Source organism: Arvicola amphibius, chromosome 5 (assembly GCF_903992535.2).
Source record: "Arvicola amphibius chromosome 5, mArvAmp1.2, whole genome shotgun sequence".
Lineage (NCBI taxonomy): Eukaryota > Metazoa > Chordata > Mammalia > Rodentia > Cricetidae > Arvicola > Arvicola amphibius.
The window spans coordinates 152,806,221-152,833,722 of NC_052051.1; the positions used below are offsets into that span (position 1 = coordinate 152,806,221).

The 27,502-nt window shown below is 49.6% G+C and overlaps 1 protein-coding gene across 1 annotated transcript; it reads right to left on the reverse strand.

The window, feature by feature from the left end:
* Positions 1-1,209: 1,209 nt before the first annotated feature.
* On the reverse strand, positions 1,210-25,162 carry Kcng2 (potassium voltage-gated channel modifier subfamily G member 2). Its single transcript, XM_038330799.1, has 2 exons — positions 24,500-25,162; positions 1,210-1,989 (listed from the first exon to the last, which is right to left on the reverse strand). The coding sequence occupies exons 1-2, from the start codon at positions 25,160-25,162 to the stop codon at positions 1,210-1,212; spliced, it is 1,443 nt and encodes a 480-aa protein (XP_038186727.1).
* Positions 25,163-27,502: the final 2,340 nt, after the last annotated feature.

Below are 27,502 nucleotides of genomic sequence, written 5' to 3' on the forward strand. Positions count from 1 at the left end.
AACCCCCCCTTCTAGCTCTAGGAACCCCAGGCTCAGTGTGGACCCCACAGAACATAAATGATACCCAATTGAGAGGAACTCAGCTTTCTGCTGTGAGGAAGGGCTAGCAACTTTTTATTTGGTTGCAGTAGATTCTTGCAAAGCCGGTGGTCCAAGGGCCCCAAACGGGCCTGTACTGAGCTCATATAGGGGCCTTGCTGGAAGCTACTTACTATGCAGTAGGCAGTGATGACCTGAAGACCGAGGATCTTCCCTCCTGATGGAGGAGGTCTGGCTCAGGTATGGTGTGTGTGTGGTGGTGGGGGGGGGGGTGTCGGTGAACATCTGATCCTCCTGCCTCCACTTCCCAGTGTTGTGATTACAGGCAGGTGCCACCACCTGCGGGCTTGTTGGAAAGAGCGAAGCAAGTTCCATTTTCCTCGCCTCCCTGGAGCAGAGAAAGGCCATGCTTCCTTGGTGTAGCAGTGTCCCAGCAAGAGCCTCCTAGGGGTGTCCTCACCATCTCGAACTGCCCCTGCACCCCACTAGACCTGTCACCCGGGTTTTTGCTCTCACTTGAGGGAAACATTCCAACAGAAGAGAACATCCCCCTGGAGGCAGACAGCCTTCCCACAGGCTAGCTGGGACGGCAGGGAAAGGGTTAAAAGGCCACTCTGCAAACCTCGAGCAACTTGATCACCTGATTGAGATGGTGTGGAGGAACAGAGCAGTGGTCAATGCTGAGGTTTCTCCTCTCTCTGCAAAAGAGCAGTTAGGCAGAACTGGGGGCTAAGTACCTCGTCAACCCTCTGCCCCATCACTTGGCAGGTGATGTGGACATTGGCCGTGTCAGGTGTCCTTTACGTGGGATAGTGCCCACTGAGGGTCACAAGGTAGATGTCACCCTCTGTTCTCCGGGGGCTGCCCTAGATTAGGAGCGGGCGGCGGGGTGGGGGGCAAAGTTAGAGTGTCTGGCATTTGCTTCAGGCTTGGAATTTCTGGGACTCAATTATTTTTAATTAGCCATAGAAAATTTAAAACTGGAGGGAAAAATAAAAAGCAGAGAAAGACCAGGCTGCTATATCCTCCAGGCTACGCGAAGCTCGGGGTTGCTTGGGGTGCCAGGCCGGCTGCAAGACCAAGTTTGAGACTCCTGGGTCAGCAGGCCCTTGGTGTCCTCCGAGGCTTTGGACCCCCCTCCCTCCCAAGCTCTCAAGCGGAGCACTCGGTTCAGGGTCCCCTCCGGCTTGGTGAGCTCCCTGCTGTGCCTGCGCTCTCGGGGTCCTGCGAGTTGTCCTCGGTGGCGCTGGCCGAACGCGTGCTGTCGTCGCGTGTGCTGTCTTCACGCAGGACCGGCTCAGGGCTGGCCGCGCGCTGTTGCTGCTCCTTAAGCTCCGAGTAGGAGCGCGAGAAGGTATGGAAGATGGAGGTGACCGGGAAGGCCATGAGTAGAATGCCGCTGAGGATGCTGCTCAGCGCCACCACCTGGCCGGGAAGGCTGCGCGGCACCATGTCTCCATAGCCCACGGTGGTCATGGAGATAACGGCCCACCAGTAGCTGGCGGGGACGCTGGAGAAGTCGCGGCGAGCGCCCAGCTCGCGCTCGGCCAGGTGCACGAGCGGCGCGAAGAGCGCCATGGCCACGCAGAGGAAGAGCAGCAGTAGTCCGAACTCGCGCGCGCAGCGGCGCACGGTGAGGCCCAGCGAGCGCAGTCCCAGCGAGTGGCGCGCCAGGCGCATCACGTAAAGCACGCGCAGCGCCCGCAGCAGCCGCAGCACCAGCCCCGCGCGCTCCAGCATCTTGCTGCCCGTGGGCCCTGCCGCCAGCCCTGCGAGCAGCGACACGTAGAAGGGCAGGATGGCCAGGATGTCGATGATGGCAAGCGGAGTCCGCAGGAAGGCGCACTTGCTCTCGGCCTGCAGGGAGCGCAGCAGGAACTCGAAGGAGAACCAGGCCACGCACACCGTCTCCAGCACGAACAGGTTGCGGCACTTCGAGGAGCACTCGCCCTATGGAGGAGAGGGACACCCGGTTGGCGGACAGGTGGTGGCTACGAGGAAGTCAGTCAGGGACGCAGGATGTCACATAGACCCGTGCCAGCGATACGTGGGAGTGGGAGATACAGAATTTGGCTGAAAAGGCCCAATTCCCCCCTCCTCTTTTGAAGATTTATTTGACATCCTTTCCGTACGTGGGTAATGAGCAGGGTGAGTCCGGGAAACTGGAAAGGTAGTTAAAACCTGGAACCCCTGACCTCTGAGCACTTCTGATTTGATCGGTGAGATGTCTACAAAAAAAAAAAAAAAAAAAAAAAAAAAAAAAAAAAAAAAAAAAAAAAAAAAAGCTTTGGCATGAATAACCTAACGTTCCACTTTTGGACAGCTGGGCAAAGGAGAGGAAAAGGAATTCCAGTGCACCGAAAGAGGTAATAGAAATTAGAACGGGAACACCAAAACAGGGCAGCCCTGAAAGGATCAAAATCAACACATTTCATACAACTAGAACAGGAAATGCAGGCCAGGACACTGCTACTGCCACCAAGGAGGAAGAGGACAGAGGATACACTGTGAATAATGTGTCTGCGAGATGGGTAATTTAGATGCAATAAGCGAATTCTAAAATGGCGAGGCAAAAACGTGCGTGGGAAGAAAAGAGGATCTGGACACACCTAGAGCAAGCCTGGAGACAGACAGAGGCTGGTAGATTAAGCCAGCAGTCTGCCCACACAGAAATCAGTGGTCCAGACGTCTGTACACAGCGTTCTCCAGCGTTCCAAGTGTTAAACACCAAGTCTTTACCATTCACAAGACTGGAGGAAACACTTCCAAGTTCATTCTGTTGACCTTGGCACAAAACCCAGACAGTGTGATCTTAAGAAAATACAGAAACATAACTGTAACCAAGACTAGGCATGATGGTGCGCAGCTCTAACCTCACTCAACACTTGGGAAGAAGAGGCAGGAGGATCAGGAGTTCAAGGCCATCCTCAACTATATATCGATCTTGAGGCCAGAGTAGGCTACATGAGACCATCTCAGAAACAAAAATGAGAACAACAACAACAATAAAATCTTGAAGTGATAACAAACAGAACCCAGCAGCGGATAGAAGACTTAGAAACCATGACGGAAAAGAGGGCCTTTGAGATGGCTCAGCAGGTAAATGCATTTGCCACCAGGATTGATGACGTGAATTTGATTCCTAAGACCTACATGATTAAAGGAGAGAACCAATTTCTGCAAGTGAACCTTCACCTTCACCTGTGGCACATATATGCCACCCCACCCCAATAAATAGATACATGTAATTAGAAAAAAATACGATGAGGAAAGATATTTGCTAAGGAAACAAGGTTGACTTAGCACCTGAAACTGATTAATATAATTCGTAATAACAGCATCATTAAAAAGCAAGAGTAGAGCCGGGTGATAGTGGCACACACCTTTAATCCCAGCACTCGGGAGGCAAAGGCAAGCAGCTCTCTGTTCGAAGTCAGCCAGGCAACACAGAGAAACCCTATCTCACCCCCCTCACCCCTTCCAAGTAAAACCAGATAATCAAGTCTGCCCTTGGTACTACGAGCGAAGGAGTTCTGAAGATTCAAGCTAAGACAGTCAGACATAAATAAGTTAAAAATAAAAATAAATCCAGTTTGGAAAGGAAGAAATGACATGACCTTGTGTATAAAAAAAGGCCACAGAATCCACTAAAATAAATGAACACAGTAAGGCTGAAACAATTCAGGAACATTGAAGGATATGAGATAAATATACAAAAGTCAACTTTATCTATACAAACTTTCAACAAATAACCAGCAAATGAAAAATTTTAAATCTTATTCACAATACCATGAAAGAAGGTATACATGTATCGCGCGCGTGCACACACACACACACACACACTCTCTCACACACACACACATACACACACACATTTGGTGCCATTAGTTCTGAAGGACAGTGCACACAGTAAGAAGAGTTTGACGGTGACAGGTCAGTGAGAATATGGAGGAACTGGAGCTCATACACTGCCAATGGAGCACAGACTGGTCCAGTCACTCTGGAGAACATTCCGGCAGCTTCTCCAATGAGCAGTTACCATCAGACTCCACAGTTTCTCTGATGGAGAAAGCATGTCTCCAGAGAACTCGTACAGGACTTTACACCAGGAGGCAAAATAACCCAAATGTGATTCTCTGTGCTGTGGAATAATCCTTTTGTATTCCGTGAAGATTTGTCACTGTGGTTGGTTTAATAAAGGCGCTGATTGACCAATAGCTGAACAGGATAAAGTTAGGCAGGAGCCAAACTGAGAGTGATAGGAAGAAGAGAAAGGCAGAGTGGGACAGACTCCGGGAGATGAAGAGAAGGCAGGACGTGTAGAAAATGAGATAACAAGCCATGACCACGTGGCAAAGCATAAATAGAAATATGGGTTAATTTAAATATAAGAGTTAGCCAGTAATAAGCCTGAACTATGGGCCGAGCACTTACAATTAAGTCTCCATGTCAGTTACTTGGGGGTGACTTGTGGGACACAAACCTCTGCCTACATCTATGAATGAAGAAAAAAAAATGTCTGTTCATATGATGAAATATTCTGAATCATCAACAGACACTAGTGTGGACCCTGAAAATGTGGTGTAAGAGAAGCCAGGCACAAAGACATACTTGATGGTTCAATTTGTATTAAAAGTTCAAGTTAAGTAAGTTATAGGAAAGTGGACTAGTGGCCGCCAGGGGTTGGAGTTGAGGAGGCATGGTTTGGCAGCAGTGGCTAAGACTGTGGGCTGCCTATTGCTGCCAAGAGAGAGTCTAGCCTCGGCCTTGGTCAAGGAAACTCCGATACATATTTTAGAAAGGACACTGGATGTTTACAGAGGTCTCCTGTCCATCTTTGTCTCAGTGTCCCCATCCCTGTGTTGCTTGGGTAGCTTTGACCAGGTCCCACACACAGAATCTGAATTGGGCAGTTTGACCTCAAGGACATTACCCTAAAGGCATGGCTGCTGTCACAGAGTGGGAACAAAGAAACCCTGTGTCCCCTGGTGGGTTGAGAACCACAAAACAGGGAGTACCAGGGCCCAGAACATATCCACTATTGGCCTGTATGGGAGGCTATGGGAGAAAGACCCAGACGCTGCCACCCAGGGACCCAGCGCAACGTCCCTGGCTAGAAATTACTGGGTGGAGCCAAGGATGGTGGTATCTTTAAGTCCCAGGTTAGTGTAAGGGAGCAGTTTCTGGAACTTTGAACTCAGAAGGCAGAACCTGATTCATCATGACATGATGTATCTGCCCTACTTGGCCAAAAGCAGGCCAGGAATAAGCCTGCACTCATCCTCGACGGCCCCGGGGGAGCCCCCGTGGACATCTGCAAGTGCTTTCCCTCAGTGGAGCTCTGGTTATTCTGCAAGCTGTAATGTCCCTGTGCAGTGTTAAGATGGGAAGGCCTGAAGGTTGGAAGGAGTCCCCACCGCAGAGTCCCTGGAGCAGCGCACACGCACAGGGTCCAGGCGGAGGCTCTGTGGCCAGGACTTGCCACACTCCAGTCTACCCAGGAGCTGCAGCCGTGTCCGGCTTTCAGTGAAGCAAATACAGCAATACAGGAAGTTCCAGATTCTAGATTCCTCTTTCTCTGGACCAACAGTGGCCACTAGGCTACAGTCCTACCCTTGCTCTATCTCCGGAGCCCTCTTCTTCCCTTCAAGGCTAGCTCCTTTCTGGGGAGACCAGGACAGAGCTCTGCACGAAGAAGCCAGGTCCTAGGCTGAGGAGCCCAGAAGTTTCTCGCTGAGGATGAATCTGGAAATGATGGAAAGCTGTTTGCTCTGGTAAGCATAGGCGGCCACATCTGGAAGGGTGAGGATAGATATGTCTATTTTTAGGGCCTATTCATTTGCACACCAGGAAGAGACTCTTAGGGGACCAGCAAAGGGGTCTTAGAAGACCTGTGAGAATCCCGAGGGACTAGAGAGGCCTTGGAGCATGTGGTATTGCTGGGGAACTAGAAAAGTGGGTCCCGGGGGACAGGAGATAATCAGGGGGATCAAGAAAAGGATCCTGGGAAACAGGAGGGAGTCTTGGGGCAAGAGGTTCTGAAAGACTAGGAATAGCGTCCTGGGGAACAGGAGGGTGTTCCTGGGGAGCAGGAGGAGTTTCTTGTCCCCTGTTGAGGAGCAGGAAGAAGCAATGGTCAGACTCAGGGGCTTGTGTAGAGGAAATGGGTTGGGGTGAAGAGAGATGAGACTTTGGTGGCCATCTGGATGCAGCTCCAGCCCCACAGGTCACACCTGGTCCTCACTCAGCTGGGGGTGGGGCTTCTCCTAGTTGCAGCCTGGTACAGCAGAACTCTCACAACACCTTACCCTCCTGGGCAAACCAGGGGCCACTGGCTAGCCAGTGTGATCAATGTGTGGGCCATATAGCAATGACTATGTGGTGTCTCTTCTTTTCTCTGCCTGGCATGCCTACTCAGGTCTCATTTCCCTCTGTAGGTAAGAACCCTGGAGCTGAATTCAGGTTTGGTGCATTTCACTAAGCCTCGCATGTGGAATCATCCAAACTACCAAAACCTCAACCACTTACAAAACCAAACCTGCTGGGAATGTCCCGGGTTCACACACTGGGGGTTCTCTAGGGTTGCTGGATGTGAGATGTAGCTTCACAGGACAGACATGTTCCCTTGTTCATTAGACATTTTCTGAGCTGTTCCTTTAGTCTACCATTCTCTATTACACATGGGTCAGCTGGGCCTGAGGCTAAGGTTTTAGAGTCCGGGTAATCCAGCTGAGGTCTAGAATGCCAAACAAAATATACAGTAGCAAAAACTCTGCTCAGGTAAATTTCAAACGCTGTCAAACATGTCCACTCTGACCTGAACATTCCCTTTGGGGACGAGATTCTTAGGGAACATTAGAAAGGGGTCCAGAGTCTTCTGCATAAGGAGAACCCCACATGTCAGAGTGCAATTCTGTGAACTGAGACGGTACACGGGGGCGCCTTCCAGGAGGGCGGTTCATAAGGTCCCACCCAGCACGGATTTCTCAGGGCTGGCCATTCCTCCCAGGCGTGCTGACCCTGCCTGCTCCAGGTAAATTGACTGATCCCTTTGTATGATGGTGCCAGTGTGTACCCACTACCCACATGTGAATGCGCATTTGCAAATAAAGCTGGCACGATCGGTAATGAGTCAGTGTCTGTGGACATTTGCTATTCTTTTGGGCGAGTCCCTCGGGTAGATGGCTGGATCAGATCTTGTCGGGACCAGAGCACACTACTACAGTCATGCCCCTGCCTCTCCATGGAGGGCCGGGGACTCCGGTGCTCCGAAGCCTCGTGAGCACTTGCTCCCGATTGCTGTTCCCAATCACTGTCCGCCTACACACCTCCTCATCCTCTCTCCCTCTCTTTGCCCTTACACAGTGTGTGAGCTCACAAACCATTTAGTTTGTATAGCCCTGGTAGCTGGCGGAGCCCAGCCTCTTCTCGGGTGTTGTCGTCTGTATGTCTTCTCTGCTGAAATCTTTTGTTCCCTTTAAGATGGGTTTTCTTACAGCTGAGTTTGCACAGGCTCGTTATATGGTCTAATTGCAAGTCTTTTGTCAGATCTGTGATTTGCAAACATTTTCCCCCAGCCCAAGCGCTGCCTTTTCATTCCCTTAGCAATCTTTCACAGGCAAAGTGTTTAACTTGAATGAAATGCAATTTACCAATTTTCCTTCTGTAGAAAGCCTTTTGATACAGGATCTGAAGGCTCCAATCCAGACAAGAAAAGACTGCCTCTTGGGTTGTACTGTAGAAGTTTCACATTTTACATTTCATGTTTATAGCTATGGTCCATTTTTAGCTGATTTTTTTTTTTAAAAAACATAAAATATAATAAGGCAAGAGGCTGGAGAGGTAGTCCAGTGGTTAAATGGCCCAAGGCTCTTCCAGAGGACCCAGGTTCAGTTCCTAGTGTACATATACCAGCTCACAACCATTTGTAACTCTAATCCCAGGGGCTCTGATGCCCTCTTCTGGTCTTCTTGGGCACTGCAAGCACATGACTAAGACACAGGCAAAACACCCATACGCATACAAATAAAGAACTAAAACTTATGCATGAACTTGACCTTATGCATGCCTGTCTGCGCTCTATGCTGACTGCAGGTCTTACCGCTCACAGTGTCACAGAGTCTAACTGTGGCTTTGTAGTAAATCTTGAAGTTAAGAGGTATGACTCCTCAGCCCTTAAAAACAGCTCCTCTCGGGCTGGAGATGGCTCAGCCATTAAAGGCTAAGCTCAAAACAAACAAACAAACAAACAAATGGCTCCTCTATTTTCCCACAAATATTTTATGGATCAGCTTGCTGATATTTGCAAAAAAACAAAACAAAACAAAACAAAAAACAAACAGGTTTGAATGTGAGTTTACAGACCCTAGCACTCAGCTGGGGTGAGTCCCATAGTGCCTGATCTCCCAATTCACGGCAAGCATGTACCTCTGTCCACTTTGGTAATGGATGTCTCTTATCAGTGGTGTGCTTTTATCTATCTATCTATCTATCTATCTATCTATCTATCTATCTATCTATCTATCTATCTTCTATCTCTTGACAGAATCTCACAAATCCCAGGTTGGTCTAGAACTCTTAACCTTCCTGCTATTACCTTTTAAGTGTTAGAATTATCAGTATGTGCATTAACCCGGCTGTCTTGTAACTTTGGGCACATAGAAAACCCACATGCACCTCAACAGGCTCTTAGCTCCCTGCCAGGTCCGTTGATGTTCAGTGCAGTGCTGAATAGTACTTCAAAAAAACAGTTTCTATGTGTTCATTTCTGGGTTGTGGTCGTACAGCCGGGTTTTATCTATGGAGTCCGGTGCTTGTCCTGACCCAGTCACTTGTTCTACAGACTTTCTGTGGATTTCTCGGGTCTCGGATCACAAGCTCTCCATTTTCTTGCTTCAATGCTCAAAGGAGAGTATCTAAGTGGCTCACAGCCTGGGAAGGAGAGAGGAGGTGAGCACCCTTCATGTTCACCTGTCCCTGTAACGACTGGAAATTACCCAGAAGACTGAACTGGCTAAGCCAGGCAATGGTCTACTTTTTCTCTCAGAAGATGTGATGTTTTATGACTTTATTCTAAAACTGCTTGGCTTTCTTTAAGTCCTGGTGCATTCTTCGTAAATGTGCTAGCACATCAGCTGGCAGGTGCTCTGTTTAGTTCTTTCCTTCTTCATTCTTTCTGTCTCCTTCTTCCCCTCTCCTCCCTCCTCCTATTCTCTCCTCCCTTCTCCTCTTCCTGCATGGTACTGGGGATTGAACCTTTGCTCTGGACACTGAGATAGATTCCTAGTCCTTTATTTTTGTGATAAAGAGTCTAAATTAAGTGACTAAGGCTAGACTTGAATTTTCCCTCCTCCTGTTGCAGTACCCTAAATAGTGGGGTTACGGGAATGTGGCACTGTTACTGGTCTTTTTTTTTTTTTTTCTTCCAGGAGATAGCACCTGCCTGGACCTCCGGCCTCTCCTTCCAGCTTTGGATTCCTGTTTCCTACACAAGATGTCTCTCCCACTGGCCATTTTGTTGAAGCACACCCTCCAGCAGTTTAAAGATCAGTGTGTGTGTGTGTGGGGGGGGGGTTAGATTTCTTTTAGATTTTGCACATCTAGAAATGTCTTTCTTCTGTCTTAACACGGTTACTCATTTCGCTTGTGGAATGCGGAGTAGAAAACAATTCTCTCTCAGAATGCTGATGCCGCCCACCAGGCCCTAGCTTTTGCCTCCGCCGCTGAATTGCAGTCTTCGCATTAATAAACAAAACTCAAGTGTGTGGCCCACACATACCCCATCTGAGCAACCGTGTGCCCAGCGTAGCAATCAGAAAAGAACGTGACTAATGTACCCATCCTGGTAGCAGAGGAAAGAAATAAGAAGTCCAGGCTGGCTCACAACTAGTAAACAGGACAGGCACACTTTGGCAAACGAAATGCTCCCGAGAGCAAGGCCTATAGACCCGGGGCTCGTGTTGGCGCTGGTCTTGCTCACTTTCCAGTGAAAGGAAAAGATGGGGTCAATTCGGTGGCGGTGGAACGTCAATCAGCCGTGGGGCAGGTGTGCCACTGAGCTACACTAACGTGCTGGCACACGCAGGCTCACCTTTGTCCCTGCTTTTGTCTCGTGTGACTAAGAATGAGTGGCAGTAGCTTGCCAAGAAGCCCCGTGACTTCTAACTGTGTATCTCACTCTCTGCAAATTAAACACAGACAGTGGACGAGGAGGCAGGAGGAAGCAAAGGAAGACAGATGTACCGCAAGTCTGGGTCTTCCTTGGTGCGTGACTAAATTCTTCCATGTACCTCTGACTGCGGCTTGTACACCGCCTGGACTTCCAGCTCTTCATCAGTCCAACTATCTGCTTTAGGTAGCGAGGTAGAATAGTCTGCAGGACTACCCAGCCTCCTGCAGTCAGCAGTCTTAACTTGGTGCTGGCCACGGGCGGACACGATGAAGGCTGAGACCACAGCCGAACACATTCTTGTTAATGACCATGCTGATTACACCTTCTGTCTCAGAAGAGCTGGAACAAGGCTCTTGTTAGCTCATTTCACCGACTCCAGATTTGACTTTGAACTCATTTGAGGTTTATTCTTCTTAATTATCTCTGGAACAGAGCTCTCGTAGTCAGATTTGGTGAAGCAAGCAGGAAAGTAGCAGAGGAGAATCTACTCAGAAGCTCTTGTTTCAAAACATCGCTGCAGTCATTTAAGCAGAAATAACGAGAGGCTCATTTCGAATAGTCTGTGCTGTTGCACGAGGCAGGCTTGTCAATCCTCCCTCCTGACAACACTCTGTTAACTAGTTTGTGTTATGCTACATAAACAAATCCTTCAAGGGCCCTCGCCCAAAATGTTGCTGGTTTCTTCTGAGAGATTAGGCAAGCACCTGAGGTTGGGGACTGCCAGCATTGTGAACGGTCACACTAAGCCTGACCGTGTGCTTTCTGCAGCTGGGGGCTCTGCTGTGCCCCTGGGAGTGGCAAGCCTGCTGTTCCCCAGCTTTGAGCCATGCACTGAGGTTCCAGATGGCGGATTAGATTACCGTCTGGTTTAACAACGGCACAAAATGCACAACCACTGTTCTTCACTGGGCTGTTAATTTTGGTGGTTTCCTGAAGGCCATGCCCTACAACTGCAGCTCTGTTTGAGGACTAGGGTGGGCTGCTGCTCTGTGCCTGACTCAGCCCAGTGAGCACTCTGAAGCAGGTGGGTTGGTTTGAATTAATCAACTACAATTACTAGGCATCTCTCTCCCTCTCCCTCCCTCTCTCTCTCTCTCACTCTCTCTCTCTCTCTCTCTCTCTCTCAATTTTTGACCGACTACAAACAATGCACCAGGGACATCCTAAGCATACAAAGCCCAGGGCTTCTTAGGCAGAGCTCCCAGAAATAGGTTTTCTGTTTTTATTGTTTATTTATTTTTATTAAATCCAGGACTTCCCACATGCTAGGCCAACACTCGAACACTGAACGAGGCAGATCCCCCGGTCCCAGAAGTGGTCCTCCTCCTCCCGGAGACTCACTCTTTCCTCCGCAGCTGGGAAACCCCCTCTTCTGCATTCATTCACTGTTTGCAAAAGACCCATTTCTAAAGACCTCACACGCACTAGTGTGCACAAGTATTGGCGTCTCTGCCAATCCTAAAGGAAGACACTCTCCATGACTGAATGGGAGGTGCTATCCTTCTTGCTACAGAGAAGATCTGCTACATTTTCTGGGCATTGCTAACCTTCATAGCTGGCTCACAGGCATCGGATCTTCCTCCCTGAGGTATCATTTTTCTTATGAATGTACTTGAGTTTTTTCTATATGAACATTATTAGCCTATAGTCACATATATTGTAGTTTTATTACCTTTATGGCTTCTGGCTTTCCCGTGGAGGCTAAAATGATTTTCCCCACGCCCACGAGACTGGGTATATAAACTTACATTTTCTTTTACTAGTTACATGGATTGTTTTTTTTCCCCATGGTCTCCCACATAGTTGGAATTTATTTAAATATCTTTCAGGCTAGTGGTGGTGGAACTTTAATCCCAGCACTCAGGAGGCAGAGGCAGGTGGATCTCTGAGTTCAAGGCCAGCCTGGTCTACAGAACCCAGGACAGCCACGACTATTACACAGAGAAACTCTGTCTTGAAACAAACAACCACCCACCACCACCACCACCACCACCACCACCACCACCACCACCACCACCACCACCACCTTTCAGAAAGCATCTATCCACACGACCACTCATGGAAGTGGGAAAGCTTCATCTCATACTCTAAGTTGCCACACAGATTTGCCTGTTTCCGAGTGTAATCTTCTCCCAATTGCCAGAGTGAGCGCACTGCCTGTCGTTACTAAGCATATGTTTGCTTCATTTTACTTATTGCACTTTCCAATGTGTTTCTTACTGAGAACATATTTAATTTTGCATCTAGTATTTCTAAGAGCTGTTACTAAGTATGTAACTGTTTAATTTTATTTATACTATGTTCCTGTATCTGGTAAATATAGGAACTGTGAAATATTAGGATGATCTCCCCAAAGATTCCTGCCTTCCTTCCCGTGTCAATGCTGGTGTTAGGTATGTGTGTCCCCAACAAGATTCTGGGAAAGATCATGCTCTGCATAGCCAGGAACCCCTTTTTCTGGCTAGAAAGTGAGACCAAACATGTGCCATGTTCCTATGAGAGACATCATGGGGACAGAGCTGACTTCAGCTGAATCTCAGCCTCAGCTACTAGTGAGCATGTGACTACCGTTCACAAAGTCCAAGTCTAGGAAGTTGTTACACACCAAGATCACCATGCCTCCTGCTCACCCGTTTTCCTCATTCTTTACAGCTCATAGCTAGCTGAACACATGTGTTTCTCTGGGTCCTTAAGGCTGTCCTGGAAGGTTCCAAGAACACTCACTGGGCTTGTGACAGCCAGCACCGTGCGTATGTATCAATTTGGGGAGCCACATCTCCCATCTAAGAGCACAAGATGCTACACTCACTCGCTCTTTCTATGCCTCACCCAGCCTCACGTTGGCCTCTTTTGAACACACAGTCTTTCTTATAAGTCTGCTCCTAGGCACGTCACAGTTTTATTCTAATACTGACCAGAACAGTTTTCTCATTATTTTTTTAATACTCTGATATGCAGAGAAGTGACTGATTTTTTTCTGTTTGTTTTTAAACAGTCGTATTGACAAATTTGCTTATTTTGAATACATTTTTAGCTACTTGGATTTGCAGCAAAATCCATACAAAATGTGACCATAGTCTGTGAGGAGGAAGCCCCTGCCCATTGTCAACAGGTGAATCTTCGGAATGCAATCACAGATGGAGGAAACAGAAACCAGAAAGGAACTGGTAAAACACTTCCTGCTCAGGGTGTGTCCCAAGAACAGAAGGACCTGTCCCAAACTGATGGAATCAGAGGCAGTAACTTTGCTAATGGACGGTCGGTGCTTACGCTGGGTCATGTATTCATACAACCAGTCTCAAGAGTCAGAAGTAACGTTTACATTTATCTAGTCATCCAAATGTTACCATGCCATGTTAAGATGAAGAACTTATTTATGGCCCGTATTAGGACTAATTAGAAGCAATGCTAAATGCTAGGACTTCTAAGGCTAATGAAGTTGCTTCTAGTTTTCCTTGTTCAGCCTGCTGACCAGCAGTTACAGGCAGAATGCTTTCCAGCCTCTGGTGGGAGGAAAAAGAGCACAACACTTCTCTCTCGGTTCTCTAAATTACCAGGTATGGATTCAGCAGATGCCCACCGAGGGTCTGGTTCATGAATCAGGCAGATCCAAGGCAAGCAAGGTCGGGAGCGTCTTACTCAGGATTGTACGCAGGAGGGCACCAGCGGCCAGGGTCAAGTCGACCCTCACCTGGTTTTAAAAGGCACAAGCAAAGCTCTTTCGTGGGTGTGCACCGAACTCAGTCAGTCCGGGACTGTCAAGGAGGTGCCCAGTATGAGGAGGACACTGGGCTGGTTGAGCTTCATGCTGAGGTAGGGGGCTAAGTGACAGGAGAAGCTAGGTGGGGAGGGTGTGTCCATTGCAAGCGAGACCCAGTCAGAGGTACACATGTGATCTATGGGAAAGTCCTGCAGCGTGCACAGGGATCAAGGGCCGACAACCACCTAAGTTGGCAAAGAAGAGCCTGCAATTTTCAGAGGAGCAATTAACAGATACATAAAAACACGCCTATCGCCTAGTGATCAAGGAGACTTAAATAACTAGGAGATAGTGTCTAAGACAGGTGAATATGGAGAAGGACCCCCTTCACTGGTTTTGTCCAGCAACCTGAGTGGACATATGGATGAAGGGACCCCAGATCATCGATCTGACCTCTGAGGAGCAGCCTGTGGAGCCGCCACATGGCCCAGTCACAGCAGCGACACGCCACACGATCACACCCCTCAAAGTCATCTGTGGACAAGAATGATCACCCCGGAGTCAGTTACAACCGCGAAGAGCAGGGGAATGGCAGCCACGCGGGAACACTTAACGTTGTATCCCCCGTGCTGTGCAGATAGACGCAGGGGTGTGTCGAGGGGGCTCTGGCCATGGTGCTGCAAGCCCAGCTGGCCCGGCTGGGGGTGGGCTACCATTCTGGCAGGAAAGGGAAGTCATGAGGAGGGTGGCTAACAGAAACCCATCAGCCTGGTTGTTCCTCTCAGTTAAATCTCTTCCCGGAACATCCGGGAAGGCTCTGCAGTTTACAACCTGTCCATAAAAACAAATGCTCATCTACAATAGTGATGATGATGATGATGATGATGATAATAATAATAATAATAATAATACCCACTCTGAGAGTCTGCATGTTCTCTAGGCTACAGGGAGACCAGTCGACAAACTAGTGAATGGAGATAGGTCAGGAGCCAGGACCTGAGGTTCAGCTGCTTCCTCCAAGCTCTGTATATACTAGGTTTGTAAAAGATGCTCCCATGGAGGTGGCAGGCTTATTTTTCAAGATGTCCAAGCCATGTTCAAGTGAGAAAACTCTGACTCCCAGGTTAAATGCTTTCTAGAGCGTGCTTCTAGGAAGGACAGGCTTCCCCTAGCAGACAGGGAACCCAGAGGACACAGGTTCACTTGGGTCTTTACCGTAGAGTTCCACTCCACACAGCAGGGTTTTCCACAGTGCCTCACAGGGAATGGTTTTGGTTAAATGGCCTAAGATGGCCATGGCTAACTTGGTGAATTTTGACAGCTTCCCCTTTACGCGACACCCCAACATTTCAGGCTTAGCTGCTGTCAAAATCTTAATTCCAACTTCTCAAATACATTCTCTAAATTAGGTGGCGCCTGATGAATTTATACTTGGGTGCACTGAGTTCCCTTAAAAATACAGCTTATCTGTCAAAATAATCCAGTCTTATTTCAGGGAATGCTAGGAGGCAATGAAATCACACACACAGGAAAAAAAATCTTCCATTTCCTCTCAGTTCCAACGAGTCCTTGGCATGACAGCTGTGCTCATTGGCCAGTGTAGAGGACAGTGGGCAAAATACCCTCTGCATTCTGAGATGGGTAACAAAAAATGGGGCATTGGGGCAGAACCGCTGCTCTTTGTGAGTTGAGCATGTCACCAGTGGAGGCAGAGGTTGTCCTGAACTACCATCCTCATCTAGATTTGCCATCTCTGCAGACCAACAACCTTTGCTGTCTCTGCAGACCAACAACAACCTTCGCCGTGTCTGCAGACCAACAAACTTTGTTATCAGAACCTTTTGGAGCCAGATGGGGTGCAGCGGGGTTGCCCACTTCAAAGGGCTAGGGCCCCCGTACCACACAAAGTCCCTCTGACAGTGCTACCACTGCCCTTTGAGGTATGTTTGTATCCTTGTGGGCAGAAGGATAATGAGTCCCCTAGTTCTCTAAGTGAATCTCATCTCTTTGGAGAATCTACATTTGATGAATGGAGGGTTGGAGGTCCTAGAGGAGAAATAAATGTTTAAAGTCACACAACAGTCAGAATTGGGATTTAGGGGCTGCTGAAGAGGTGGCTTGGTGGTTAAGAGCATTTGCTGCTCTTCTAGAAGACCCCAGTAGCATCCACACCAGGCAGGTCATAACTGTCTGCAACTCCAGCTCCAGGGGATCCAACACCTCTGGCTTCCAACGCAATCTCAGTCTGTCTGTCTGTCTGTCTGTCTGTCTCTCTCTCTCTCTCTCTCTCTCTCTCTCTCTCTCTCTCTCTCCTCTCTCTCTCTCTGTTTCTCTCCTCTCTCCTCTCTCGTGCACACACACATACACGCATGCACACACACGTGCACACACTTGCATGCAGACATGCATGCACGCACACACACACTTGAAATTGATATTTTTTAAAAAAGAATAGGCAATTAGTGTAAGGATTTAACCAATGTCCAGTTTGACTCTTCTGATGACAGATGAAAGACCTTGGGCAGATAACGGAGGGAGGAGTTTACTCTTGCAGCTTCTCTCCTAGGCTCTTAGATACATCTTTAACTTATTTTTTTTTCAAACTAAGGCAAAAATCCAAAACATAAATCTAAATTTTCTCTGCTAAATTTGTGTAGGAAGCCTAGAAAAACAAATGCCCTAACTTTAGCCAGTGTCCAGCAGACTGACCAGGCCCTGCTATTCCCACACCTCTAAAAGGGCCCACAGGGCCTCTCATGGAAACGAGCGGCAATCTTGGCCATGGGCTCCCACCCCGACTCTGAGCAGTGGGGTTGACCATGACAGGGAAGGGGGCTGCCCTAGGGCACAAAGCCATACACCATGCCCACTTCATAGTGCTAGTAATCTGAAGAATAATCCACAGTTTTTCCAGAAGGGAAGTGCAAGCAGACCTGCTCGGATCCCTGACTGCGGCTCTACATTTTGCTGACTCACTTTGTAACATCCCTGCAGGTTTATTGACAGGTAGATTTGCAAACAGGCAGAAAAGCCAATCAAACACGCTACTGTCTGGACAGGGGACTTGGAGCCTAGAGCTAACTGACTTGACCACAGTGGCTCTGTAGTACCCCGACCTCAGGCAAGGGCAAGTCCCTACCCTCTAACCTCCCAGGCTCCCATGGTTCTGAATGTGACAGGACCTGGTGACATTCCCTAGGGCAGGTGCCCAAGCAGAGGTGCAGGGCCACAGTCTGTCACTGTCAGTGTGGGTAAGGCTCCTGGACGGGTTATGTCTTTTCTCTCAGCAAAGAGCAACTGAGGCTTCCTTGTCCTAGGTTCACAGCCACCTGCTTAAGACAATCCCCACCTGGCGCCCTGCGCACTAGCACACTGCAGACATCTTGCTACCCCACTCAGAGATCCAGCTGCCTGACCCTAGCCACACTCAAAGCCATCTGTCCTACATTCTTTTGCCCTTGTTGGCTGGGAAGAAGGATGGCCTTAGAGCCTCTTGGGGAAAGTGGAAAAAAAAATTAAAACATGCTGCTGGCCATGCTGGGACAATGGAAGAAGCCTTGATGTTGAGACTCCAGAGTATAGCTCTGTGTCACATGTAACAGGGCCACTTTCATGCCAATGTGGACGGGAAGGCCAGCACTGAAGCTTCCCTGACCACTCCCTGGAGATAAGCCTCCTCCAGCCTCCAACCTCGTATCCCTTGAAACCAGTCGGAGGTTCCTCAGACATGATCCACAGGCAGGGACAACAAAGCACAGTATGTCTGAGCCGGTGCTAGGAGTGCAGTGTTTGTCACCTGGCAAGGTTCTCGTGGTGTCCCCGTGAATGGAGAACCTCCAGCTAGAGACACCAGGGTGGGCATGGGCCGAAAGCCAGAGCTCAGGTGATGGGGACATTTGTGTGTACTGGATGGACTCTGGCGTGGCTGGAGGTTGGTCAGACGTAGCTCCAGATGTGCCTGTGAGGGTGTCTAGATAAAACGGTGCAAAACAGATGTTCCTCCCCTGCAATTGGCCTTGCCCGGTCATATGGAAACATGAATGACACAGAAGGCCTTCCTCCCAGATGACAGAGAGTCCTAAGTGACTGTGGGGCCAGGACCTCATCTGCTCTAAGCCCTGCCTAGGCCCTTGCAGACCTAGGACAGCTCAGCCAGAGACTGTCTGCAATTGCGTCCTCACACGGAACCCTGCGCGCACGGACATCCTTTCTCTGGGGAACTCTAACTGGCCCAAAGACCGCTAAGCTCTCGGCCTGCCAGAAGGTGGCAGAGCTTGGTGTTTGCCGGAGCATGTCTGCACGGCAGAAACTTTTCTCACCTGCTTTCCAGGCTGCGGAGAAACAACCCCAGTGAATTCGAAGCTGAGATCCCAGGCATGAAATCCATAGCTCATTACACTAGCTTTAATTTAATCATGTGACCAAAAGGAAATACTGGCTGGCACAGTCACACGGCTCAACGCCAAAGGAAATGATGGATTTTTGAAAAGCACCCGGCACCCCATGGGCCTTCTACAGCGACAGGCTGTTCTCAGGCAGGCTGGCAAGGACAGCCCGTCCCCGCTGTGCGCCAAAGCCCAGGCAGGCGTTCAGCTCCGTCTCCAGGCAACACAGCAGCCGCCGCCACGTAGAAGGAACTTTGCAGCTCTCCGTTGGCATAAAATTGTCTCTGCAGCATCTCTCCACACATTTGAATCACTCAAAAGAGAAACTGCAACGTACCATCCTGGCCCAAAGCCTGCCCCTGTGCTTTCCTACCAACAAGAACACCTTCAACCCCAGAGAAGAGCACACTTCCACGGTTAGCGCGGGACCCTGTGCATACAATCCTCAGACGCCATCTACTTCCAAACGATTCCATAGTAATGGGTGCCAGTCATGGTCAGGGCCAGGGTTGACTGTAAGTTCTTTTAGCACTACTGTCCTGGGGATCCCTAAGGGCTCTGATATTATGTAGCTATCTCCTCCCAATTGAAACATTCTCTCCTAGAGTGGGGAGGCAGGCTAATAAGATTCAGGAAGTAGCTTACTTACAAAGCCCAAGAAGCTCCTGAAATTTACAGGACTCACTAAATTCCTTCCCAAAGTTATGTAAGATTAGCCTTGAGAGAGGAGATTCTCTGATTGGTCAAGCTACCTAAAAAATTTCCCCTTTATTTTATTTTATGTATACAGGTGCTTTGCTTGTACCGTGTGTGTGTGTGTGTGTGTGTGTGTGTGTGTGTATGTGTGTGTGTGTGTGTGTAGCACATGCATACAGTGTCTTCAGAGGCCAGAAGAAGGTGTCTGATCCCATGGGATGGGCGTTATAGATGGTTGTGATCTGTCCTGTGAGTGTTGGGAATTGGAGCTCAGATCCCCTGGAAGAGCAGCTAAATGCTCTTACCTGCTGAATCATCTTCCCAACTCCCAAGGCTGTCCATAATTGAGGCAAGGAGCCCCAGGGATGCAGCTTTCATGAGTCCTCACCCATGCTGGGTGAGGTTTTTAATGATATAGCTGCCTAAGTGGTCCTTCATGTTCCTGTAAGTAAACATGACACACTCACTGGTACACTAAGCTAGACCTAGAAATAACTGCTCATTTCATTGGTGTCTAGCTGAACATGTCTCCCAAGGAAAAGGCACACACATCCCCCCAGGTGTATTAACACAATACCTGAGCACACACATCAACACTGGCCTGCAGCATGCAGAAGGGAGAGGAGCTGTCTCCTCTAGTCCAACATAAGGCTACAGACACATTAGAGACTTTGTGAAGGTATCAGCTGTGGTGGAGGTTCCTGTCTCCTCTGCAGGTCTCCCACAGAAGGCAAAGGGCAGGAGCTTGAAGAGACACAACACTGAGCCTAATCTCTACCTGCAAGAACTATTCCAGGCCCTGGCCTTTGAGACCTTCCGACTGCCTTCAGCACTTGGTGCTAATACACTGATGACTCACCCCAGGGCCACAGTTTAGCATCCAAACCATGCACATTATCACAGGGTGTCCACCTGGGGATCTGGGCAAAGTGTATGACGGCATATGTGGTTGTTTGAATATAACTGGCTTCCATAAACTCACAGGGAGTGGCACTATTAGGAGGCATGGCTTGTTGGAGAAGCATGGTCTTGTTGAAGGAGGCTGGATGACACACACCTTTAGTCCAGAGCTTGAGGCTGAAGGGCACACCTTTAATCCGGGCCACACCTTCTGTTGGAAGTGTGTCACTGTGGGGGCGGGCTTTGAGGTGTTTTTCTCCAGCTTCACTCAGTGTGACAGTTAGTAGATTTCCTGTGGCCTGCAAGATGTAGGACGCTGGGCTATCTCTCCAGCACCACCCTGTCGGCATGCTGCTATGCTCCTCGTCACGATGGACTGAGCCTCTGAACTGTGAGCGAGCCCCCTCAATTAAACATTTTCCTTATAAGAGTTGCTGTGGTCATGGCATCTCTTCACAGCAAAAGAAACTTAACTAAGACAGCATATTTTCCGGAATATACGTTTTTGAGGGTCAAAGAATTCAGGGAGGTTATCGTGGCCATACATTTTAGCTGACCCTTCAGACCCCTGCACCTAAGTGGAATGGAGCTGGAGGGTATGAGACCAAGGGCAAGCTATGGCCCTCACAAACTTCCTAGGGTATCCCCAACCAACCAGATCTGCTTCTTCATGGGAGAGGACAGGAAAGCTAAGCTTTAGGGGAGGTCTGGCAACCATGCATACTGTTGACCCAAGGATAACTCATCAAGGATAACTGATATAGGTGGGGTTGCCATGACAACTGCCCGGGTGGACACACCTGTGCTGGGTTCTGGAGGCTATTGAGTCCTGGTCATTCTGAACGTGGGCCCCAACTCTAGCCCACGTGGGTTGAGTGTGGGCCCCAACTCTAACTCACATCAAGGTAACCTCAAGGCCTTCAGATGTCACCAGGAAGGCAAGACCTGTTACTCAGCATCACAGGCTTTTCCTGATGTATGTTTGGGCCCCAGACCAGTCTCTGACCTCATGGTCTGTTGTCCTCTTGCAGTGCCAAAGGACCAGCGACACAGGTACAGTCACTGTGTTGCACAGCTACCATGCAGGTATCCACTGTGTTGTACAGCTACCATGCAGGTATCCACTGTGTTGTACAGCTACTATGCAGGTATCCACTGTGTTGCACAGCTACCATGCAGGTATCCACTGTGTTGCACAGCTGCCACGCCATCCAGCCTTATCTCTAGCTTTTTATACTGAGATTGCACCCCTAGCAGATACCAGCTCCCCAAACCCTCCCTAGTCCCCAGTCTCCATCTTCGTGATATTACCACTTCACACACAGTATGAAGAACAATATGCTACTTGGTTTTGCGACCTTCCTCCCTCCTTCTCCCATCCCTTCCCTCTTTCTCCTTTCTCTGCAGTGCTCTGGACTTAACCTTGCCCCTGAATATGCTAGGCACGTGTTCTACCGCAGACCTACATCCTCACCCCTGTTTTTCTCTGACACTCTTCTTACACCCAGTAGATAACATCCTCAAGGCCTACCCACTTGGTGACTGGTGACAGAACTTTTGTTGTTCTTAGGAAGGCGGAGAGCTCTGGAGATGGTAAAAGGCACACACCAGTGAATGTGTGCATCACCATTGCTGTGTGTTAGAATGTGCAAGATGGCAAGCTCTATGTGTGTTTTACTACAAACAAAGTAGCCGATGGGATGTAAGGCTTCTTCTTCCTGGGAGATGGTCACCCATTGCCAATTACGTGGCACCTAATGCATGCAGAGGACAGACATCTCCTAAGTGCTCCACCCTGAGCCCCTACTTCTGATCATTGCACACTAGAGAACCCAGAGGGCCATTCTGTGCAGCTTCCGGGTCAAGGTCTCCTAAGGTGTACCACAGGACAAGGTGTAGGGGGAATTAGGGATTCCCACTGTCTAACCCACAGTCTGGGAGAGCTCTGTCTACTCAGAACCCTCTCACAGGTAAACCTTACACAACGGGCCACAACTACTTTCCACAGGAACTAATGTCTCAGTAGCAAACCTGAAAGCACTGGCAGGCGAGTGAAATTCATGCTCATATTATCCCAGTATTCTGAGCATCCGGGCCCAAGCCACAAGTTAAAGAACTTATTCTGATCACTTGGAAGCCATGGTTTTACCATGAGGGTGATAGGCAGCTATTTGGGTATGCTGAGCAGAGAATAATTTTCCAGATGAGCTATTGACATTTTCATGACTTCCCCACATCCCAGGCAGTGGAGATAAGGAATTTGCCAAGCTGGCTCCAACCAGACCCCTGGAAGCTGTCTGATGTCCATTTTGTCACCAATGTACCATTGAGCAGATGTCAACATCCTAGGGTTTCTAAGACAGACTCAGTAGAAGCATCTTTTTACAGTCATCTACTGCCAACAGCTTTCCAAAGAGACTGTAGAGGCCACACTGTAGCAATGTGGACATGCCTTGGCAAGCCACCTCTCTCCAAAGGTCACCACTTTTTAATTGTAACTTGTCGAAGACTATTATTTTGACAACATAAAGATGTGTTACATTTGTTTATGCTGTAGACGATTACTTTAACTGTGTAAAGGTGTGTTACTTTTGTTTACGCTGCTGCACTTGTTTAACTATGTAAGGATGTGTGCTTAATTATGTAAAAATGGGTTGCATTTGCTTCACCTTGCCTGCCTAAGGCACCTGACTGGTCTAATAAGAAGTCAGATGGCCAACAGTGAGGCAGGGGAAAGGATAGGCAGGGCTGCAAGGGGGAGAGAATAAGCAGGAGGAGAAATCTAGGCTCAAAAAGAGAAGGAAGAAGAACAAGAGGGAGGAGGAGGAGGAGAGAATGAGAGAGATGCCCAGGGCAAGAAGTCAGGCAGCCTCCAGTCAGTAGACAAGAGAAGCAGTCAAGGTAAGAAATACAGAAGGAAAAAGAAGAAACCCTGGGGCAAAATGTAGGCAAAGAGAAACAGGTTAATTTAAGTTAAAAGAACTAGCCAGAAACTTGCCTAAGCCAAGCTGAGTATTCAAAACTAAGTCTCCGAGTCATGACTTGGGAGCTGGTCAGTGCCCCCGCCACCCAAAGCCTGGTACAGAAACTGAATTAGGAAGATGGTGTTTGGAAGTGTACAGTGGTGGAGGACAGGGAGGTGAGCAGTATTTCTAGAGGACCCGGGGCTTGGGTCCACAGATCTGTCCTTACTCGCCGAGGCACTTAACTTCTGTTCCCCAATCTTTCACAAATGCTTTCATCCTGAGTAAGATATGGAATTACTACCACATAAAATCCAACACTTTGAATACCCCCCACCTCCGCCTCCACTGTGTAAGCAGGCGAACGCGTTACCCCTGAGCCAAACTTCATGCCTCAAGTATCATCTTGGAAGCAGAACAAGAAACTCATGACTACTTAACATGACCCGAGATGGTCAGGCTTGGGACAACCAATAATGAAAGAAGCCAAACCAGTTTTTTAAGTTTACCTTTAAGTTTAATTTGCAGTCAGGGCTGCCATGCTCTTGGTCAGTTTGGTTTCTTAGAATGAGTTATCCCATTAAGTGGTCACTGGGCATGGCTAGGGACACTACAGGACTCCAAGGAGTAGCCCGAGAGCCCTGCGCAATGGAGGGAGTGTCTGCTCAGGGGACAGAAAGGTGTCTACGGAAGGGCTGGAAGGACTTGGAGTAGCACTCAGCTAAGTTTGAATGTAGAATGCCCTCTTCTGCAGGAATCCTAACACCCCCAACACAGACCCTAATCTGCTACATAATGTCTTTCCCCGTTCTTTCCAGAACTTTCCAGGATGATCAATGAGAATAAAGGCTGTTAAGATGGTTTGTTTTGTATCTCCTGTGGCCTGCCATGAGAACTGGCTGACCACAGACAACAGAGCAGTCCACATTTCACGGGCTGGGATTCTAGGACTGGTGGACAAGACAGAGAGCAGAGGGAAAGAAACATATCACTCAAAAGTCTCAGAATCTCATTTCTCCATAAAGGCCCTCTAATCCTGGGATGTCCAAAATTGACCTGTACTAGCCTCCAGATCAGTGGTTCTCAATGTGTGGGTTGCAACCCCTTTGGGGGAATCAAACGACCCTTTCACCGGGGTGACATATCGAATTCATAACAGTAGCAAAATACAGTTATGAAGTAAAAATAAAATATGGTTGGGGGGTCACCCCAACATGAGGAACTGTTATTAAAGTGTCGCAGCACTAGGAAGGTTGAGAATCGCTGTTCTAGACCCTTAAGCTACGGGTATTTTTTTTAGCTCTATTTTGTCTAGACTTTGTAGGCACTAACCCGCTGAGTTACTGGAGATTCAGAGAGGGCCCCAGGATAAAAGCTGTGGGTCCTTGTCCTGAAACTTAATGTAGTTTGGAGCCTCATGTATCAGCTCATCGGACCCTCACTCCTGACCTGGCACGAGGGGAGGAGGGCTGTGGAACCTGTAGCTCCAGCCAGGGCAGGGGGCATAGTGGGCAACCATGACTAGAAATCGGCATGCACCCTCTGAATCTCTACACCCCACCAGGTGTGGCCTTTTGTCCACTCCGCCATGATCCTGGCTCCCCCTCTGTCCCACCCTTGCCCTGAAGCCCATGCCCACACTTACCCGCTCCTCTTCTGCTCGGATGTCAGGCATGGTGCTCAGACACAAGCCGACAGCTGTGACCGCCACGAAGGCCACGGAGACATAGGCGAAGAGCTTGCCTGCCAGGCCGGAGTGCGGGTTCTCCACCACATCGCGCAGGCGCCGTCGGCCTCGCTCCAGCCGCCCGGTCCCCAGGGCACGCACCGGGCTCCCCGGGGGCCCGCGGCTGGGTGGCCCGGAGCTCGCCTCGGCGGCTTCTTCCTCGCGGCGGCGCAGGCGACGCAGGCAGCAGCGCTCCAGCCGCGCCTCGTCGATGCCCCAGTAGGCCAGCTCGTCGCGGAAGGCCAGGGCGCACGGGCCCCGCAGCAGCCGCAGCTTGCCGGCGCGCAGCAGCGCCACGATGGCGCGGAAAGCGCACGGGCTGCGGTCGAAGAAGAACTCGTCGCGGCTCACGTCGTAGTCGTCACACACGCGCAGCAGCTCGTCGTGGCCGCGGCAGGCTCGCAGGCGCTCGAGGCGTGCCAGGGGACAGCGGGCCAGCGCGGCCCAGGCCAGCCGCACCCGGCAGCCCCCGACGTTGATAATGACGTGTCGCGCTCGGGCTGCTCTACTGCCTCGACCTCCCCGGCCTGTGCTGCCAGGCTCTGGGCCGGTGACCTCCGGGTGCCCCGGGAGCCGGGCCATGGCCCCATATGCCGGCTGCGGTCAGGAGACTGGGCCTGTAAGAGGGATCCGAGTGTTAGAACTGCGGGCTGAGTAGCCGGCCTTGCCAAGGATGCAGGTTTCTGGGACCAGGAGCTCCTCCCTATCCCAGGTCCACCTCTGGCACACTTGGGATTCCCTCAAACTCTCCATAAGACTCCTTACCTTACTTCATCTCCTAGAGGGCAGGAACATATAAAACTTCCCAAGCAAGGAGGGGTCGTAGATGGAAAGGGTTTAAGAAACCCTAGATTCTTAACAGAGTTAGTGCTATGTATCTAGTAGCATACGTCTATCAAAACCCATGTCTGGTCTGCCCTGAGCTGATCAGTATTTAAAAAGCGAGCATCTACCCCGCCCTTCAACAAAGGAGGAAAATAGAGGCGGGGTGGGGCTTGCCATAAATTAGAAACAGACTTCTGAAATTCCAGCAAATGCGCCGCATGTACACTGCTCTGGACCGGATTTAAAGGAACCAATTATAAAAAAGACATTTAAAGCCAAATGAGAAACACTGAGCACAATGTAGGAACGAAAAGAAAATGTAAAGATATGATAATTGTGTAGGAGAAACCAGGGCAGTTTTTCTTAGAGGTCCTGCCTGCTTATTCACAGGGGACGGGGCGGGGGGGGGGGGTGTCCCGGGACACTGGTGGTCGCAGAAGAAGCTTTGCATCGCAACAGGCCTTGCTAGGCTTTATGCAGCTTTGACATCGCCGTGATGGCAGTGGTCCGCTCTGCTTGGAACAAAGCTTCCAGGTAATTTTGCAGCACAGCTGGGGTTGAGAAACACCAATCAATCAAGAAGGACGGAAACCCACGGCGCTTGATTTTTCTGCCAGCCTTGATTTCTAAGTCAAAGGAACTGTTTGGTACCCATAGAAATGTCTTCAGATGGTCTTTGAGCCTTCTAGGTTTCTATGCCAACTGTTTGGCATACACAATTTTTTTTTCTTTCCTGCACTGGGCTCACTTTTCCTAGAGGATGCTATATAAAAAGGTGGTGGTGGTGGTGGGTAACGTTACTAACATCCAAGATTTGAACTGCACGGAGGAGTCTGCTCTTCGTCCCAGAGGACTCCCCACCCCCTCCAATGTACTGTTTACAGCGCTTCCTGTCTCCCTGGAAAGGAGAGGTCAGAGGTTCAGCAGAGGCTCATAGAGCTGTGGCAACAGCAGCAAGAGTAGGGCTGACAGGCAAGTTGGTTCAGGTCGGAGCTCCCTGCCATGGAGGACACTCTAGATATCTGTTGGGGGACCGCCCCTTCCCACTGTTCTCATGGTGACAGCCAGACAAATGATAATTGTCAGCGCACATACTAGGAAAGAATTTTCTTAGCCCCAACCTTAGTACCCTATGTGACAAGCACATTGTACAATAAAGCACTCCAAAATTCAGCCTTCGGGTAATGAAAAACAGGTAAAAACTTCTAGAGCCAGATTTTGTGGAGCTTTGGGACTAACCAAAACTTCAGTGGCCATGAGGACCTTCAGAGAAAGCAACTGAATCTTGCTAACAATGACCTTTTGCAGCAACTGGACTTACCCTGTGTCTACACTACTCCGGTTTATGGAACTCACCCCACATCCACCCCTGACCTCAGCACGGGGTTTAAAACCCACATCCACCCCTGATCTCAGCACGGGGTTCTCACCCCACATCCACCCCTAATCTCAGCGCAGAGAACTCACCCCACATTCACCCCTGATCTCAGCATGGGGTTCTCACCCCACATCCACCCCTGATCTCAGCACAGGGGTCTCACCCCACATCCACCCCTGATCTCAGCATGGGGTTCTCACCCCACATCCACCCCTGATCTCAGCGCAGGGGTCTCACCCCACATCCACCTCTGATCTCAGCATGGGGTTCTCACCCCACATCCACCCCGATCTCAGAGCAGGGGTCTCACCCCTCATCCACCCCTGATCTCAGCATGGGGTTCTCACCCCACATCCACCCCTGATCTCAGCGTAGGGGTCTCACCCCACATCCACCCCTGACCTCAGCATGGGGGACTCACCCCACATCCACTCCTGACCTCAGCACGGGGTTCTCACCCCACATCCACCCCTGGCCTCAGCATGGGGGACTCACCCCACATCCACCCCTGATCTCAGCACAGGGTTCTCACCCCACATCCACCCACGATCTCAGCGCAGGGGTCTCACCCCACATCTACCCTCTGATCTCAGCGCAGAGAACTCACCTCACATTCACCCTCTGATCTCAGCGTGGAGGACTCATCTATTCAATGCCGTCTCTAGTTCAGAGAGCTCACTTTGTCCATCCCATGCTCCCAGCTCAACGGTGTCCTTGAA